The sequence below is a fragment of the Chrysochloris asiatica genome, unplaced genomic scaffold (genome assembly GCF_000296735.1).
Source record: "Chrysochloris asiatica unplaced genomic scaffold, ChrAsi1.0 scaffold00075, whole genome shotgun sequence".
NCBI lineage: Eukaryota > Metazoa > Chordata > Mammalia > Afrosoricida > Chrysochloridae > Chrysochloris > Chrysochloris asiatica.
In genome coordinates, this window is record NW_006408593.1 from 13,240,725 (window position 1) to 13,257,798 (window position 17,074).

Below are 17,074 nucleotides of genomic sequence, written 5' to 3' on the forward strand. Positions count from 1 at the left end.
TCCCATTCAGTAACCTGATTAGCATTGGCAAGGAAGAGGCAGTTAATGTTTCTACCTTTTCCTGTACACCTTTCCTGATTCTAAATCATTCAGCATCCCCTTATTCTGTTCTAAGATCTGCTTCTTTGTCTATGTACATAAAACTACAAGGAAGATCAGTTAATACCATTATTATTCAAGTTTATGTACTAGTAAAGCCAGTGATCTCAAACAGAATGAGAGAAAAATGTGAAGCCAAATGTAGATGCCTAAAAAAAATGAAAACCCATATAAATTGGAATAGTACAGACAAAGCTTCACTGAGACTATCATCCTGATACACTTTTTAAGCTTAGAACCTAGCTTATCCCTTGAGATCACGTTTTCTCAAAACAGCAGAATGTCAAACAGAAAAAAAGTATAGTACTTTAAAATTGGTGTTCTACTTAAAAAGTATTTGTATGAGATCAAAATATTAACAATTACTCAAAAGCGAAGTAGAGGTTGGTCTACCTGTGGCCCACCTGGCTTTCTTAGTCCCAGTCTTGTTCTTCCTAGAGGCCACTCAATCCTCACTCCATGATTTCAGCTTAAGGTCTCATATAGTTCTTCTCACGGAAGTTGAAATGGCTCCTAGGAAATGCCCAGAAACCCAGAAGACCCCAGAAGTTGCTATGTGCCTCAGGGGCAAGAGGAGCAGAAGCCCTCAGGAGCTGGAGCAAGAGGCCAAGCTCTTTGTAAAGAGCCCCGGTACTATCTGTGCCTGCTGCCTTCATAGTTCCGCTATTTAGGGTTGTGACGCAGAAGACTAGGGGTGGGGAACGGGAAGCTCCTGAGTTCCTAAGGCTGTGCCAAGTTAACGACGCCCCCAGCGGTGCAGGTGCATTTTGCCTGCAGACGGTCCTTTGACATGCTCGCTTTGAGCAGGGGTGTAACTCCCCTCAAGTGAAGAGAAGAGTAGATAAGCTTCCCTGTAACAGACAGGACTTTTCAAGTCCCTTGTTTATTATACTAGGATCTTTCCACACAGAAAACTGCTTTTTTTTAAAAAAAATCCCACCTTGCCTGGTCCTGTGTGTTGAATTTCCCTAGTCATGATTGTTAAACTGTATTGTTCTTGGTTTAGGCTAAGGAGCCCTCAATTTCTCTCATTTTATAGAAAACATTCTCTAAGGCTTTGAGGGACAACAAGGAAGGTGGGGGTAGCCTCAAACACTGAAATTAGGGTTTATAAACTCAGTTCGTGCGTGGGGTTTTCTTTTTTATTGTTGTTCATTAAAAGAACTGGGTTTCAAGAGTCTGAATCCATAGAGATCAAGTATTCAAATGCAATTTGCTAATCCAGAGTTCCTATTCTTAGTGGCTCTATCTCCCCAGAACCAGGCTGGTTTCCTTTGAATTAGCCCAGACCCTTTGGACTCTTCTAGTTTCCCAAGAGGAGGCCGTTGGGGCTGGCAGCTGGCCACCTCTTATATTATTTTAATATGATTTAAGGACATGTCTTTTCCTAAACAGTCATGTCGAGTAGTAAAATCTTTTTATTGCACACCATCCAAAGAGGACTTCAAAAAGTTTGTGAAAAAATGAAATGAAAAAGTATTGGAATCTTTTCACAGACTTGAAACCCCTTTATATGGCATTTTAACATTGTTGCCCGCTTCTCAAGTTTTCCAATCCATATTGAGACTTGTTTTGCATTATACTTTATTTGAGCATTGTTCCTTTGGCTCAGCTCTGAGGAACCTTGCAAGATCATACTTACCTGTCATGTCAGACTTTACTGTTTGGGTTTGCCGTCAAGTCAGTTCCTACTCATAGCGACCACATAAGGGTTTTGGAGGAGTGGCTGGTGAGTTTGAACTGCCAACCTGTGGTTCAAAGCAACCTTGTGGTCCAGTGCTTATCTTACAGCGCTATGTGGGGGGGGCTATAAAGGAGTAGAATACCTCCTCAGTACTTATCTCTTGGGTTGGGTGAAGCTAAGCCAATCATGGAAATGGCATTGCTTGGCTTTGCTGAATGAAACAACAAAGCTAGCTTTCTGGATTCAAGCTAAAAAGTCTTTCCTGAAGGAGATCAGAGAGGGAACTGTGTGTCTGTTCTGTTTTGACAGGTTCTAATAGAAGAGCTGACGCAGGCTGCCTTTGGACAGGATCAGCCAACCCAGCATCAAACAGCAGTGTTGTCAGAGCCCTTCACCAGCAGAAGCTAGGCAAAGCTGTTTGCCCAACGCTGCAACAGGTGAGACCTTTCCTGGCTGAAGTACTCAACGGTTTGCATGGTGCCTTTTTGGGATTGGATGCTCCAGAATTGATGTTGGGTTGGTTTGGCAGGTTGTCAGAGTGTTCTGATCACCCCAGCCTTAGTGACTGGCCTACTGGGCATTCAACCAGGGAGAAGTCTTAACGGTGTAAAGGTCCCAGCTGCAATGAACTCTGCTCCCTTGCTTTCCAAGATTAGTTCACATACTCTACAAACATCCTTTGGAGAGCAGGGTAATGCTTTTAGGCACAAAGCCAAGCAGTTAGTTTTCTTTGGTGAAAAGACTCTGAGATTGGCAGTGTACCCAGGACTTGAGTGTTAATTCAACGTCATTCTTTTCTCTCTGTGGCAGACTCTCCAGCATTCCTTTCTACACTCTCTGGCTTCTTACCGGATCTTCCAAAAGGCCGTCCCCTTTGACAGGAGGGCCACGTCGCTGGCATGGCATCCAACTCACCCCAGCATACTGGCTGTGGGCTCCAAAGGAGGTGATATCTTGCTCTGGAACTTAAACACAACGGACAAACCCACCTTCATTAAAGGGGTGAGCAATTAATTCCTGATGCCAGATGGTTGTGGTAAGGAAGTGTTTGTGGAGGAAATGAAGACTCATCCAGTTACAAGGAGATGATTAGGATCAAAAGTAACTCATTCTGTGGATACTGTAAATATTAGAGTATCATTACCATTTCAGACATGAGTGGTAGTGATACTCAAGCATACAGATTGAATAAGGATGGAGAAAAGATAGAACCTTGGCACAGACCTTTCCTAATTTTAAACCATTCATTGTCCCCTTGTTCTGTTCGAATGACTGACTGTTGGTCTATGTACAGGTTCTTCATGAACACAATTAAGTGTCTGGAATACCCATTCTTCACAATGTTATTCATAGTTTGTTATGATCCACACAGTCAAATGACTTTTTATAATCAATAAAGCACAGTAAACAGCTTTCTGGTATTCTCTGCTTTTCAGCCAAGATCCATCTGACGTCAGCAATGATATCCCTCGTACCATGCCCTCTTCTGAATCCAGCTCCAATATCCCATAGTTCCCTGTTGATGTACTGTCACAACTGTGTTTGAATTATCTTCAGCCACATTTTACTTGGATGTGATACTGATGATATCGGTCGATGAGTTCTGCGTTCTCTTCGGTCACCTCTCTTTGGAATGGGCACAAATCTGGATCTCTTCTATATCAGTTTGTTGAAAGATTTTAATTTGTATTCCATCAATTCCTGGGGCCTTGTTTTTCACCCATGCCTTCAGTGCAGCTTGGACTTCTTCCTTCAGTACCATCAGTTCATGATCATATGATATGCTACCTCTTGAAATGGTTGAACATCAACCAATTCTTTTTTGTACAGTGACTCTGCGTATTCCTTCCATCTTATTTTGATGCTTTCTGCATCATTCAATATTTTGCCCATTTGTAGTTGTGTTAAGTACCATGGCGTCTGTTCTGACTCATAGCTACCTGGTATAGGGTTCCCAAGTGATGGTTTGTAGATTTGAACTGCTGGCTTGTGGTTAGCAGTTCAATGCCATAGAATCCTTCAGTATTCAAAATTGTGGCTTAAATTTTGTCTTCAGTTCCTTCAGCTTGAGAAATGCTGAGTATATTCTTACCTTTTGGTTTTCTAACTTCAAATCTGCACATTTCATTATAACATTTGTCTTTATCTTCCCAAGCTGTTTGAAATTTTCTGTTCAGTTCTTTAACTACTTCTTTTCTTCCAGTCCCTTTAGCATTCCTATGCATTCCTATGTGTCTTCTGACATCCATTTGTCTTCACTTTCTTTCCTATCTTTTTAATGACCTTTGGCTTTCTTCATAGATGATGTCATCTCTTAATTCCTCTGGTCTTCAGTCATTAGAATCTAATTCATCAAATCTGTTCTTAAAATGGGCTCTAAGTCCAGGTGGGATACATTAAAGGTTATATTTTAGCTTTTATTGATTTGTTTTAATTTTCTTCAGCTTCAGCCTGAACTTGCGTATAAGCAGTTGGTGGTCTGTTCCACAGTCTGCCCCTGGCCTTGTTTTGACTGATGATTATGAGCTTCTTCCATCCTCTCTTTCCACAGATGTAGTCAATTTGATTTCTGTGTATTCCATCAGGTGAGGCCCACATGTATAGCCCCCTTTGATGTTGTTGACAAAAGGTATTTGCAAAAAGTCTTGCAATATTCTATCATGTAATCACCAGCATCATTTCTATCACCAGGGTACATTTTCCAGCTACAGATCCTTCCTCTTTGTTTCCAACTTTCTCATTCCAATCACCAGTAATTATCAAAGCATCTTGATTGCATGTTTCATCAGTTACAGAAGTTGGCAGAATTCTTTAATTTCATCATCACTGACTTTAGTGGCTGGTGCATAAATTTGAATAATAGTGGTATTAACTGGTCTTCCTTATTGGCATGATAGATAGTAGCCTATCACAGACAGTATTGTGATAGGCTAACATAGTTCTTGAATGCTCTTTTTGACAGCGAATGTGACACCTTCCTCTTCAATTTGACATCTCAAGCATAATAAACCATATGATTGTCTGATTTAAAATGGCCAATACCAGCCCATTTCAGCTCACTAATGCTTAGAATATTGATCCTTTTGTATTCCATTTCATTGACAACTTCTAATTTTTCTAGATTCTTCATACATTCCACATTCCAGTTATTAATGGATGTTTGCAGCTGGTTTTCCTCATTTTGAGTTGTGCCCCATCGTAAGTGAAGGTCCCAAAAGCTTTACTCCATCCACATCATTAAGGTCAACTCTACTTTGAGGAGGCAGCTCTTCCCCAGTCCTATTTTGAGTGCCTTCCAACTGGAGGGACTGATCTTCTGGCACTATATCTGACAATGTTCTGTAGTTCAGTGGCTAACCATTCAGAAGTGGTCTGCCTCTCCTTCTTCCTAGTCTGTCTTAGTCTGGGAGCTCCACTGAAACTTGTCCACCATGGGTAACCCTGCTGGTATTTACAGTACTGGTTACATAGCTTCCAACATCACAGCAACACAAAAGCCACCATAGTATGACAAGCTAACAGATAAGTTAGCCCTGAAAATTCTAGAAAGCATAAAATGTTGATCACCCTAAAGTAAGTTACCACTGGAAATAGAACTGAAGCCACTTCTTAACCTACGTGGCCTCATTTGTGCTACTGTATTTCCTCACGTGCTATGCTTTAACCATAACCACTGTTTATAAACCTGAAACTGGACCTTTGCACTTACTGTTCCTTTGCCCCCTGACCTCCTGACTGGCTCCCTCTTATTACTCAGGTCTCAGCAACATGTTGTTGTTAATAGTACCTCTTAAAGAGGCTTCCACTAACCACCCTGTGTAAACTATCCCCTACCTACCCAGTCACTTCCTGTCTTAGCAACCCTGCTTTTAGTTTCCCCTCTTCCCATATTTACCAATATTTGAAATGTTTTGCTTATTTGTTTATTTGTACGCCTCGGCCCACAAGAGTTTCAGCTGCATCATGACAGGGAGCTTGTCTTTCTGGTTCAATACGATCCCCAGTGCCCAGCACAATGTTTGGTTTACAGGAGCTGTTTCATATTTGTTGACCAGATGACAGGCTTGAAGTGTAACTGGGCGAGTGAAGTGTATATATAAAAGTTCACTTATAGTACAGATGCTAAATGCTGCAGAATGCAAGAGAAGGAAGAATCCTTTGTGACTCAGAGTTGATGGAGAAGGTTTCATGGAGGAGGGAGGTGTGAGGCAGAGCAATATGTAGCTACATGAGCAAGGGAAAGGCCTAGTGTGTTTGGGTCAAAGTTGGGCATAGAAGCTTTTTAGAGATGGTCTCCAGTGTGCTAGTGTTGAGCCTCCATGGCTGAGGGGTGAGTGTATTGGCCCCTGCACCAGAGACGAGAAGACCTTTAGTTTGTCCAGCTGGTTGCTAACGTTGGAGGACTCTCCTATGAAAAGTGGCACACCGGATTTAGAGCAGGGGTCATCAACTCATAGACCTACCAAAGAAATGAGGAATGTGGGGGTCAGTGTGAAGGAGACACTGCAGGGAACTGGTTGTCATGGAGGAATGGCAATCCCAGAGTTTATTGATGGTGACCAGGAGTGACCATGGGAGGGAGGAAGGGAGAAGCATTGTGTTTCTGTTAATGATCATGGAAAATTTGGCAACAGGTCCTGGTGATAGTTGTATATAACAGCATGACTCATAGCGACCCTGTATAGCGTTTCCAAGAAGTGACGAGTGGGTTTGAACTATCAATCCTGAGGTTAGCAGACCAGTGCTTATCCTCCAGAACCTCCAAAATTCATTGCCATGGATTGATTGTAATTGAGAAGCAACCCTGTAGGGCACAGTGGAATTGCCCTGTCGGATTCCCCAGGCTGCCATCCTTATGGAAGCCCACTGCCACAATGTTCTCCTGTGGAGCGCTGGTCCCTCCAAACATCTGACCTTTCACTTAGCAGCTGAGCCCTTAACCACTGTGTCACCAGGGATGCTTATGAATGTAATTAGCATCCCTGACTTGTACACGTGAGAAGTCTTGAATTGGCCCGTGTTGTGTTATAGGGGCTCTGTAAGAATTACAATTTTTTTTAAGTGAAGTTTGAAATTCTGAGTTTTTTTAGATGAAAATTTCTGTTGGCAACAAAAACAATGAAACACTCTGTAGGCTCAATAGAGCAGGAGTATAAGCCAGATTCAGCTGGAGCTGCCCATTTTGCCATCTCTGGTTTAGAGCTGGAGGAGGCCTGGGTGAATCCAGGATGCAGTCTCTACGTGGAGGAGGTTGGCCAACAGCCCATCAGAAAAGAGCAGATTTGACAGGTTTGGGAGATTCCATTTCGAGATATAAGATGTGCTGTTGTTGAAAACAAGTGCCTGAAGCCAGAGCAAGGCAGCCAGATGAAGGGCTTGTAGACAGAGCTCAGTGGGTTTCCTGCCCTGCTGCTAGGGCAGGTGATGACTAAAATGGCAGCTTTCAACTGAAGTCAGAACCCAGATGACTGAAGTCAGGATAAGATTTGTCTTTCTAGGAATCCAGAACATGGGAATAGAAAAATTAGTCTAAACATGGAGGTGGCAAGGGTGTGCAAGGAAAGAGACTCTGACTCAACAGGAACTTGATCAGTGGTTTTAAACTTGTGCCAGGTCAACACTGCTTTTGGTTTGCATCACCTTTTCTTTTTGATAACATGCATGTAACTAAAGTTTCTTCTCATCAAACACACTAAAAGCTTTCTCACACTGTAGTGAAGATTGATCTGGGAGGTTGAACTTAATGACTGACTGGGCGGGTAGTCTGGAGGAAAATGATTTTTGCTTGCAAATGCTGACAACGGAAGGTGGGCTTGAGACCAGTGAGACTCGGGCAACAACTTCCTAATTCATCTGACCTTGGCTCTTATCTTTGCATCTTTCAGGTCCTGGGTAAGGGAACATTTGAAAATGAAGACGGCTTTATGTTTTCTTGTAAAAAAGAATTTTCGGTGCTTATTGTAAGCAAATTCAGACAATACAGAGAAAACCATAAAGAGTAAAATAAATAGGACCTGAAATCCCACTTTTCAGGAATAAGCACTATTAACCTTTTGGTGAATGGCGTTTTTGGTATCTCTGTGCACGGATACACTGTTATACACACCCATCTTCCTACTTCCATTGTTAAATATAAATGTTTTATACTAGAATCTATTATATTACATCAAATATTCTCATTTAACTATACGTTGATACCAGATGGTGACCATTTAAAACTAGCCTGTCATTTTTGTTTTTGTAAATGCCATTGGTTTTGGTGTTGGAGTAATGCTGGTCTCATAAAGTAAGTTGGGAAGTTTTCTTTCCTTTCTTATTTTCTGGAAGAATTGGTATAGAATCGATCTGATTTCTCCCTTTAATTGTAGAATTTACTAGCAAATCCCTCTAACTTGGAGTTGTCACTGTAGGTCGGTTTTTAACCATAAATTAAATTTCTATAATGCATAAAGGATACTTAGGTTATCTATCTATATTGAATGAACTTTGGTAGATTATATATTTCAGGTAATTTGTCTATTTAACTTGCTGAATGTATTGGCACAAAGCTGCCCCTCATTATTCTTTGACTGTCTGTTGTGTCTGTAGTAACATCTTCGCTCACATTCCTGGTACTGGTAATTTGTGTCTTTTCTCTTTTTTCCCTAGTCAGTCTTACTAGAGTTTAATCACTGTTATTGAGACCTTAGTCTATTCAGAGGTTGAAATTATTTGAAACTAATTTCACTCTTTGTAAGACTTTGCCTTTATTAACTAAAAGCTAGATTTTTATTTCCCCAAGACTTCTTCTCCTTGGTAAGTCCGTACTCCAGTTTTTTGGGGATTGTTTTTTTGTTTCTTCCCCCTTCTGGCTCTGTGAAAGGAGTTCTTGAGTGGCTCAAACAAATCAGCACTCAGCAAGGCCAGAGGTTCACCTCGGACGAAAAGCCTGGCAGTCTACTTCTAAGAGGTCACAGCCATTGAAACCCAGGGAGCACAGTTCTAGTCTAACACACATGTGGTGACCTGAGTTGGAGTCAACTTGATGGCAGTTGGTTAGGTTAGCCTGTGAGACAGAACCTCTGTACAGCTGCATAGCCTTTTTGCCACCACCGAATCAGTTCTGCTTCCCTGCAGTTTGGTATCTCTGTTAAGCCACCCATTTCTAATTTGCATATGCCTCAAAGTGAAAAGCAGCTTCCAAGGGTCAGGCTTACCTCTCTGGTCTGCTTCTCTCCAGATCTTGGCCTTTAAATTCTGGCTGCCTTGAGAGCTCTCTAATGCCTGAAAAAAACAAAACAAAAACAAACACTTTTCTTTAAAGATACATATTCATATTCAGTCCAACTTTCCTAGTTCTTGACAGAAAGTTGATTTGACACAAGATCACCCACCTTACTGGAATTGGAAATCTCACATAGATTTGTTTTTCATCGTGGTGAAAATATTTAATGACAATTTGCCAATTCAGTAATTTTTTCATGTGTGATTCAGTGACGTGGAGTATGTTCATCATGTGCAACCATTACCACTGTTATTTTCCCAATTACTCCACTACCATTAACCAAAATTCTGGGTCCTCTAAGCAATGATTCTCTCTTTCTCTCCATCCCATGCTTGGTCATCAATACTAAGCTTTGGTCTCTGCATTTAGCTGTTTCTTATCAGCAAAATCATTTATTTGCCCTTTTGTGACTTGCCTTATTTCACTCAGCATATTTTCAAGGTTCATCCTCATACTTGGTACAAGTATGTACCAAGACTTAATTTCTTCTTTACGGTGGGACAACATTCTGTTGTATGTGTATACCACATTTTGTTTCTGTAATAATTTTGTTGGAGTCCTGGTGTAGTGCTGTGGGTTAATGCGCTACAATGCAAGGTCGGATTGAACCACAAGGTCAGCAGTTCAAGCTTATCAGCCACTCCTTAGAAACCCTATACAGGGTCGCTGTGAGTCCGAACCGACTCAGTGGCACTCAACAATGACAGCAATCATTTTGTTGGTGGACATGTAAGTTGTTGTGACCTTTTGACTTTGGTGAAGAGTGCTGCAATAAACTTTGGTGTGTAGGTTTTTGTCTGTTTTCCTGCTTTCATTTCTTTTGTGTGTCTGCTTCCCAATGTTGTGGGCCTAGATCTAGCACTGGGATTGCTCTGTTTCCCACAGAGGCTTTATTTAGCATTTTACATTCCCACTAGTAATAGATAAGGGTCTTGATTTCTCCACATCCACATTAACACTTAGTGTTTTCTGTTTTTGTTTAAATTTTTGGCATCGCCACTGTAATGAGGCTGAGGTGGAGTACCTGCTGATGCTTTGGATTTGCATCTCCTGAGTGGATGAGAGCCTGGGCTTCGGGGTCAGTCCAAACCAGGTTCACACCATGATTTGACCACTTATTTTGGAATCTGTTGTTGTGCTATAGGATAAGTACTGGATTGCTAACTGCAACGTCAATGGTTCAAAGCCACCAGCACTCCTTGGAAACCCTATATAGAGTTGCTGTGAGTCAAAAGTGACTCAGTGGCACATAACAACAAGGACTTAGGACATTGAGTATCTTTTCATGTGCATGTTTGCTATTTTGTACTTTCTTTTTGATGAAATGTGTATTCTAAAGCCCTTTGTCCATTTTTTGAGAGGGTTGTCTTTTTGTCATTCCGTTTGATTTTTTTTTTTTTTTTAAACTGTCCAGCTTTTCTAGTCCTTCTTAGTGCAAGAGTTTGGTTATCACAACTTAACCTGTCATTACCAGCAGGGGAGCAACCTATATATTCTGACTGAACAATGTGTGTGTTTTCACAAATGTTTTGAAGTAAAGTCACCCCTTTTCTTGGAGTATGGATCCACTGATTTAGGGTTCACTTGTTCTTCCATAAACCACACCCACAATGCATTATTTATAGGGTTTTTCTAAGATGGAAAGATCATTTAGAGATACTTGTGAAGCAATCTGATTGAAAATTTTTTTCCTAAGTGCTCATTTCCCACACTATTTTATCACCCATGCTTAATTTGACAAGCAATTTTTATTTATTTATACAGCCTGTTATTGTCAGCAGCACATTGTAATCTAGGTTTTCCAACAAGAAATTCAACAAGAAATAACAGCAGCCTTTCTTTTTTGCACACATTCCATTGGTTTACATGTTTAATTAAATGTCATATTAAAATGAAAAGCAGAATGGCATAAAAAGAGTTAAAAACAAACACAACTAACTCTTGGTAAGCATGGAACTCAGATGGTAGGAACAGATGATTGTCTTGCTAGTAGTAAGGGTTTAGCAGACTGGGTATTGGTTAGAATGTTCTATTTAGAGTGAATGCCAAGTTCCAGTTAGATTTGGTTAAGTACCATTTGCGTTGATTAAGTAGCCATTGTTTGAAAGACCTTGTGTGGGTCTTTGAGGCTGGGATAGCAGCAGCAGAAGGAGCTCTTGGAAATGTAAAGTTTTTATGTTGTTGTTGTTGTTAAGTGCCGTCCAGTCGGTTCCAATCCAACCCGAGTCGGTTCCAACCCGTAGCGACCCTGCACAGGGTTTCCGAGGCTGTAAATCTTTACGGGAGCAGAACACCTCATCTTTCTCCCACGGAACAGCTGGTAGTTTCGAACTGCTGACCTTAAGGTTCGCAGCCCAATTTCTAACCACTACGCTACCAGACTCCTTATAACAGACTGGTAAATAATAAGCAGTAAGTTTAAGCCACTGAGGTTACCATTACTCTCCCTATCATCCTTGTGTGGGGGATGTCAGGAAGAATAGGACGGAACCCCGATACAAGTCACACTGTTCTAATCCAGCCACTGGTCCAAGTGCAAGCTCTTCTAGGAAGAGCACTGTGCGATCCACAAGCCACAGTCCATCTACACAATGAAATAATTCTCAGCAAGACAATTACAGATACATGGAACAACTTGGATGACTCTCAAAGGTATTGTCTGGAGTGGAAGAAGCCAGTCTCAAAAGTCACACACGTATGATCTCATTTATATGACATTCTGTAAAACTGCAGTGATGGGCAACAGTGGTTGCCAGGGTTTGGGGTGAGAGGAGCATGGTTATAACAGGAGAGTGTAAGGGAGTTTTGGAGGCCAGTGGAGCTATTCTGCATCCTGATTTTGGTGGTCCTTCCTTGAATCTATACATATGTCAAATTTCATAGAACTTTACACCAAGAAAAAGGACTATTTTACTGTATGTTCATCTGAAGTCTAAAGTAAAGGTTAATTTTTCAGAAGTACTGTGGAGAGTGTCGGAGTCTCTAGACACTAGAGGCTGACCTGGCATCTAGCGCTGGCTGAAGCGATTCTGTGGGCAGGGCCTGCTGGTCTGCTTCGTGTCCTGATCATCTCCATTCACTGGCTTTTTCTTTCCTGACAGATTGGCGCTGGAGGCAGCATCACAGGGCTGAAGTTTAACCCTCTCAATACCAACCAGTTTTTTACCTCCTCCCTGGAGGGGACAACTAGGCTGCAAGACTTTACAGGCAACACTCTCCGGGTTTTTTGCAGCTCAGGCACCTGCAAGTGAGTAGTTTAACCAGTAGGGGAAAGGGCTTCTAGGCTTTAGGCATAGTTATGGTGAGAGCTTTCCCATCCTGTTTCCTCTTCCTAAACCTGGCACAGGGAGGGAGGGGAAGGAGTTAGTCTTTCCACCCTTCCTTCTGTTTTTTGTTTTTAACTTAAAAATGTATATATATATATTTGAAAACTGTAAAGTATTGTGAACATTTTTATTAACATTCTTGTATTCTTTTTATTTTTAAATGTTTTGTGAATCATGTGATAGTTTACATGGGAGAACATTAGCTTTACATTCATTGTAATGTCCTTTGTTTTTTGAACACTCACTCTCTGGGTGCCCTTACTTTGATCCAGGTGGGAGATGTTCTGGAGCCTCAGTTCTCCTCAGCAAAGGAAGGACTTCAGTCCTTCTCTCAGTCACATTGTTCAGTGCCATTGAGTTGATTCCCACTCATAATGCCTGTGGATAGGGTTTCCAAGGAGTGACTGGTGGGTTTGAACCATCAACTCGAGGTTAGCAGTTCAGTTCTGATCCTACAGCACTACACCAGGACTCCTGTTTCAGTCACACCTAATATTTTAGACTAGACTTTGATTCTAACCTGACAGCGTGGAATTGGTCTAGAAGGCCTCTTAGAGGCTGGAGCAATCGCTAAGAATTTAAATTCCCTACATTCAGTTAGGTATAATAACCTAACCTGTTCCTCGCTGACTAGAGCCTTGATTTAGTAAGAGCAGATGGCTGGAGAAATGGCAAAAAGCTTGCCACTTTGATTTCTAGCCAGAGACCTCATTCTAGGTGCTCCCTGTCTAAGGGTTGGGGTCTGACTAGTATTGGCTGTTGTGCTGGGCTGTTCCATGGAAGTAAGCAGCATATATGCAACCAGGACAGGTGACTGGATACACACGTGGTTAGCCTTTATGAGACACCCTCCTGCTCATTAATAGAGAGCAAGCGACAGTGTTGGAGTCCTGGTGTGGCATTGTGGGTTAATGCGCTGGACTGCAAAGTCAGTTTGAACCACAAGGTCGGTGGTTCAAGCTCACCAGTTGCTCCTCAGAAACCCTATACAGTATCTGTATGGATTAAAACTTAACAAGAGACGGTGTAGCATGTATTTGAGAGTCCAGTGTGAATGAGTTCTGGCTGGGTATCAGGTTCCTGGAAGTACTTCAAGGAGTAAAGAGCAAGCTTGAGCTTCTGGGTTTTGTATGTAGTTTCCCTCCATGCTCAGAAGGGGGCAGAAGTTCCTTTTCAGCCAGGTCTGAGGACCAGAGCTGGGCAGTCTGTTTGGTCAGTATCATCATTACTTTTCACTCAAAGGTTAGAGAGTGAGGGGAGAGGTCAGATACAACCTGGGGCTTTAGGGGGAAGCTAGCTTGGGTACCTGCCTTATGGTTCTGAGATGTGGCTGCTTTAGAGACTCTTCAAAGCTGAGGATCCTGGGTCCAGCAGTAACTAGACAAACTTCTGGGCCTCAGCACCCTCAAACCCTCTGTGTAGATGATAGACAAATCTGTGTGTTCCTCCTTGGGAATCCACGACAAGACATCTTTTTATTCTACAAATGTTTATTAAATGAGTATCGATGGCACTTAACAATAGTTTGTTAGACACTGGAGCTGCCACAGTATATAAGGAGCCCGCGCCCAAGTCTCCAAGAGCTTCACAGGACAATCTCCCCTCCAGCTTCTGGTTCTGCTGTCTGGATGTGTCTGCTAGGAGCCGAGTACTGGTCACAGGAGACAATGCGGGGAAAGTGATCCTGCTGAACATGGACGGCAAGGAGGTGCGTTCCCGTAGCTCAAGCCCTTCCTCGCCCTCAACCTGGGGTCTGTGCTCCCACCTGAACCATCTATCTCTCCTCTGCAGCTGTGGAATCTCAGACTGCACAAAAAGAAAGTGGCCCATGTGGCCCTGAACCCATGCTGTGATTGGCTCCTGGCCACAGCCTCCGTAGATCAAACAGTGAAAATCTGGGATCTGCGCCAGGTTAGAGGGAAATCCAGCTTCCTGTCCTCGCTGACGCACAGGCATCCTGTCAATGCAGGTGTGACATACCAACCTTTGTCTTCCCCACAGACCCTGCCCAGCCATCCGCTCCTGCAACTTTCCCTCCAGGTTTCCCAGCTGCTGTCAGACCTTCTGCCCTGGTAGCATCAGTCACACTGATGCCTTGGGACCTTTCTGGCGCTAGCTGCCAGGTTAAAAATTTTGGTTCCCAGCTCAGGTCCATCTTTTTCCTACCACTCTGTCCAGAGAGGGTAGGAGGGCAGGTGTCCTGCACAAGGCCTGTGAAGGCCTGGACAACTGGGGGCTCAGGGTCCTTCAGCTTGGCAGCCTCTTGTTTCACCAGCTTGCTTCAGCTCTGATGGAGCCCGGCTCCTGACCACTGACCAGAACAACGAGATCCGGGTTTACGCCACCTCCCAGTGGGACTGCCCTCTGGGGCTGATCCCGCACCCTCACCGCCACTTCCAGCACCTCACACCCATCAAGGTGAGAGGCAAGGGAGCTGTGATCCTGGGGTTGGCCTGTGGGGTGAGGAGCAGAGATGGTAAGCCTGGAGTCCTAGACACCTACCTTCCTGTCCCAACACAAAACAGCCTCATCCTTCTGGCTCTCTCTTCCTTTCTCCATCTGCAATCCCACAAAGGCGATAGGTTTAGGCATTGTCTAAGACCCTGAGTCTCTTGTTCTGTCCTTTCATGTTCTTAGTTACTAGTGGATGCAGTTGATTCCACAAACTATTCTTAACCTTCTTAGTATGGCCTGCAGGCTAAGGTGGTTTCTAATGTTAGAACTAAGTTCCTTATTTTCCCATCTCTTCCGTTTTCTTGTAATGGCTTCTCTGTCCTTAGTCCCCAAGGTTCACAGCCTTCAAGGCCGATTCCTTCTTGCCCAAGGTCCTGTTCAGTGTGCAGCTAGTTTTGTTTTAGTGCCTTTTGATTCTTTTCTAAAACCTGCACTTTTGTCACTATGGCATAGTGGTGATAGGGGGGCACCTGCTTCAGGCTGTTCTAGAATCCTTGAGCAACTTACTTAACCTTTGGGTCTCAGTTTCCCCATCTGTGAAAAAGAGAATCATAGTAACTATGAGGACGAATCGGTATACTTAAAGCACTCACTCATGCAGCAGCATGCCTGGCCCTTGGGAAGTACTCAGTAAATGGAAGTGGTTTGGTATTAAGAGTGGTCCCCATGTACTTTAAGTTGAATCCCAACTCTTAATAATACTATTCACAGATCCTTCACCAGTTGGTGCTCCCACTGATCCATCTGTCCTTGTTCCCACTGCATCCCATTGGCTCTTGGTCCTCAGCCTGGCCAGTTTACAGCTTCCCATGTATGACTTGCTTGTGTCACTTGTCCCTTTCTGCTAGCCATGTCTTTCCTCCTTAAAGCTTCAAAACATTTTCTTAGGAAAATCCCATCCAACTTCTGTCATTCCAATAACCACCAGATTCATTTGTATGGGAAGAGCTGGGAACATGGAATTCTGCCTTCTGTCCTCCTTTTATAGCCACTACTAGCTCTTTTGTCCTTCACTCTTAATTGTCCACATTGATGGGAGAAAGAATAGTAGTAGTGGGGTGGTTTTATGACTCATGTCCTATTTATCTTGATCACCAGGCTTTTTGCTTTGTGAGAGGCTGACCTTTTGGGTTTCTGTCTGGGTCGGGCTGATGTTAATGTTTTAGTACATCAGTTGGTCCAAGTCCAGGAAATGCAGAAAAGGCCAAATGGTACCCTGGAAGTCAGCAACGGTAGATGCACATACGACTGAAAACTACCTTGTAGTTTCATGTGGGTCTCATCTTCACTGTGAAATTGCTGCCTTGGTTGATGTCCCTCTTGATAATGGTCTAAATTTACTCTCGTGACCATCCTCTCCATCTCCTAGGCAACCTGGCATCCTCGATATAACCTCATTGTTGTGGGTCGGTACCCAGATCCAAATTTCAAAAGCTGTACTCCCCATGAATTAAGGACGATCGATGTGTTTGATGGAAACTCAGGGAAGATGATGTGTCAACTCTATGACCCAAAATATTCTGGTATTTTTTCGGTGAGACTTGAGCCCTGGAATAATGAAGGGTGGGGTGGGGTGGGAAAAAGGACTCCATCTACTGTAATGACCAAAAGTGACCAGAAACTAGTCCTTGTCTGTTCTCTGGCTCTGCCAATACCTTCACTCCCTCCTCATCTTTGCAGCTCAATGAGTTCAACCCCATGGGCGACACACTGGCCTCTGTGATGGGTGAGTAGGAGCAAGATCTGTCCCCTCAGTTTGGCCAGCCCTAACCCCATTCCCTCGGGGTCACTAACCTCAGCTTAACCCTGTCACATTCACCTGTGCTGCCGGTAAACAAGGTAGCTGGGATCCATCTCTTTGGCCTAAGCCCTCTCTCCCTCTTGCTTTATCTTGATCATGGCAGTGTGTGGTTACTGCCCAATTTCATATCTCTATACAAAGTCTTAGATCCTCTGGGTCAGACTGGTAATGGAAAATCCAAGTCTGATCTCTCTCCTCCTAGGTTACCACATTCTTATTTGGACCCAGGAGGAAGCTGGGATACAGAAGCAAAAGACATCAGTGTGTGCCAACCAAGGGCTTGGAGACACAAATAAGAATGTGCCCTGTTGAGGAGAGATGGCTGGCTGGAGCAGGGCTAGAAGCATGCACATCTTAGGGCTGGAGCTGAGCACTATGACGTGAGGGAACTGTGGGACTGGGACCGGCATGTGGCTGCTCTGGACCGAGTTCCAGAAGGGTCCTGC

At 43.2% G+C, this 17,074-nt stretch overlaps 1 protein-coding gene across 1 annotated transcript; it reads left to right on the forward strand.

The window, feature by feature from the left end:
• Window positions 1-605: 605 nt before the first annotated feature.
• DDB2 (damage-specific DNA binding protein 2, 48kDa) lies at window positions 606-16,940 on the forward strand. Its single transcript, XM_006865130.1, has 10 exons — window positions 606-729; window positions 2,093-2,220; window positions 2,594-2,785; window positions 12,149-12,294; window positions 13,982-14,081; window positions 14,165-14,342; window positions 14,649-14,791; window positions 16,197-16,361; window positions 16,508-16,553; window positions 16,831-16,940. The coding sequence occupies exons 1-10, from the start codon at window positions 606-608 to the stop codon at window positions 16,938-16,940; spliced, it is 1,332 nt and encodes a 443-aa protein (XP_006865192.1).
• The last annotated feature ends 134 nt before the right edge of the window (window positions 16,941-17,074 follow it).

Bases quoted from the DNA above. Each gene is read 5' to 3' on its own strand.
- DDB2 (XM_006865130.1), top strand. From the start codon at position 606: ATGGCTCCTAGGAAATGCCCAGAAACCCAGAAGACCCCAGAAGTTGCT. The intron at 2,221-2,593 runs GTGAGACCTTTC...TCTCTGTGGCAG, and splicing joins TTTGCCCAACGCTGCAACAG to ACTCTCCAGCATTCCTTTCT. The intron at 14,082-14,164 runs GTGCGTTCCCGT...TCTCCTCTGCAG, and splicing joins TGAACATGGACGGCAAGGAG to CTGTGGAATCTCAGACTGCA.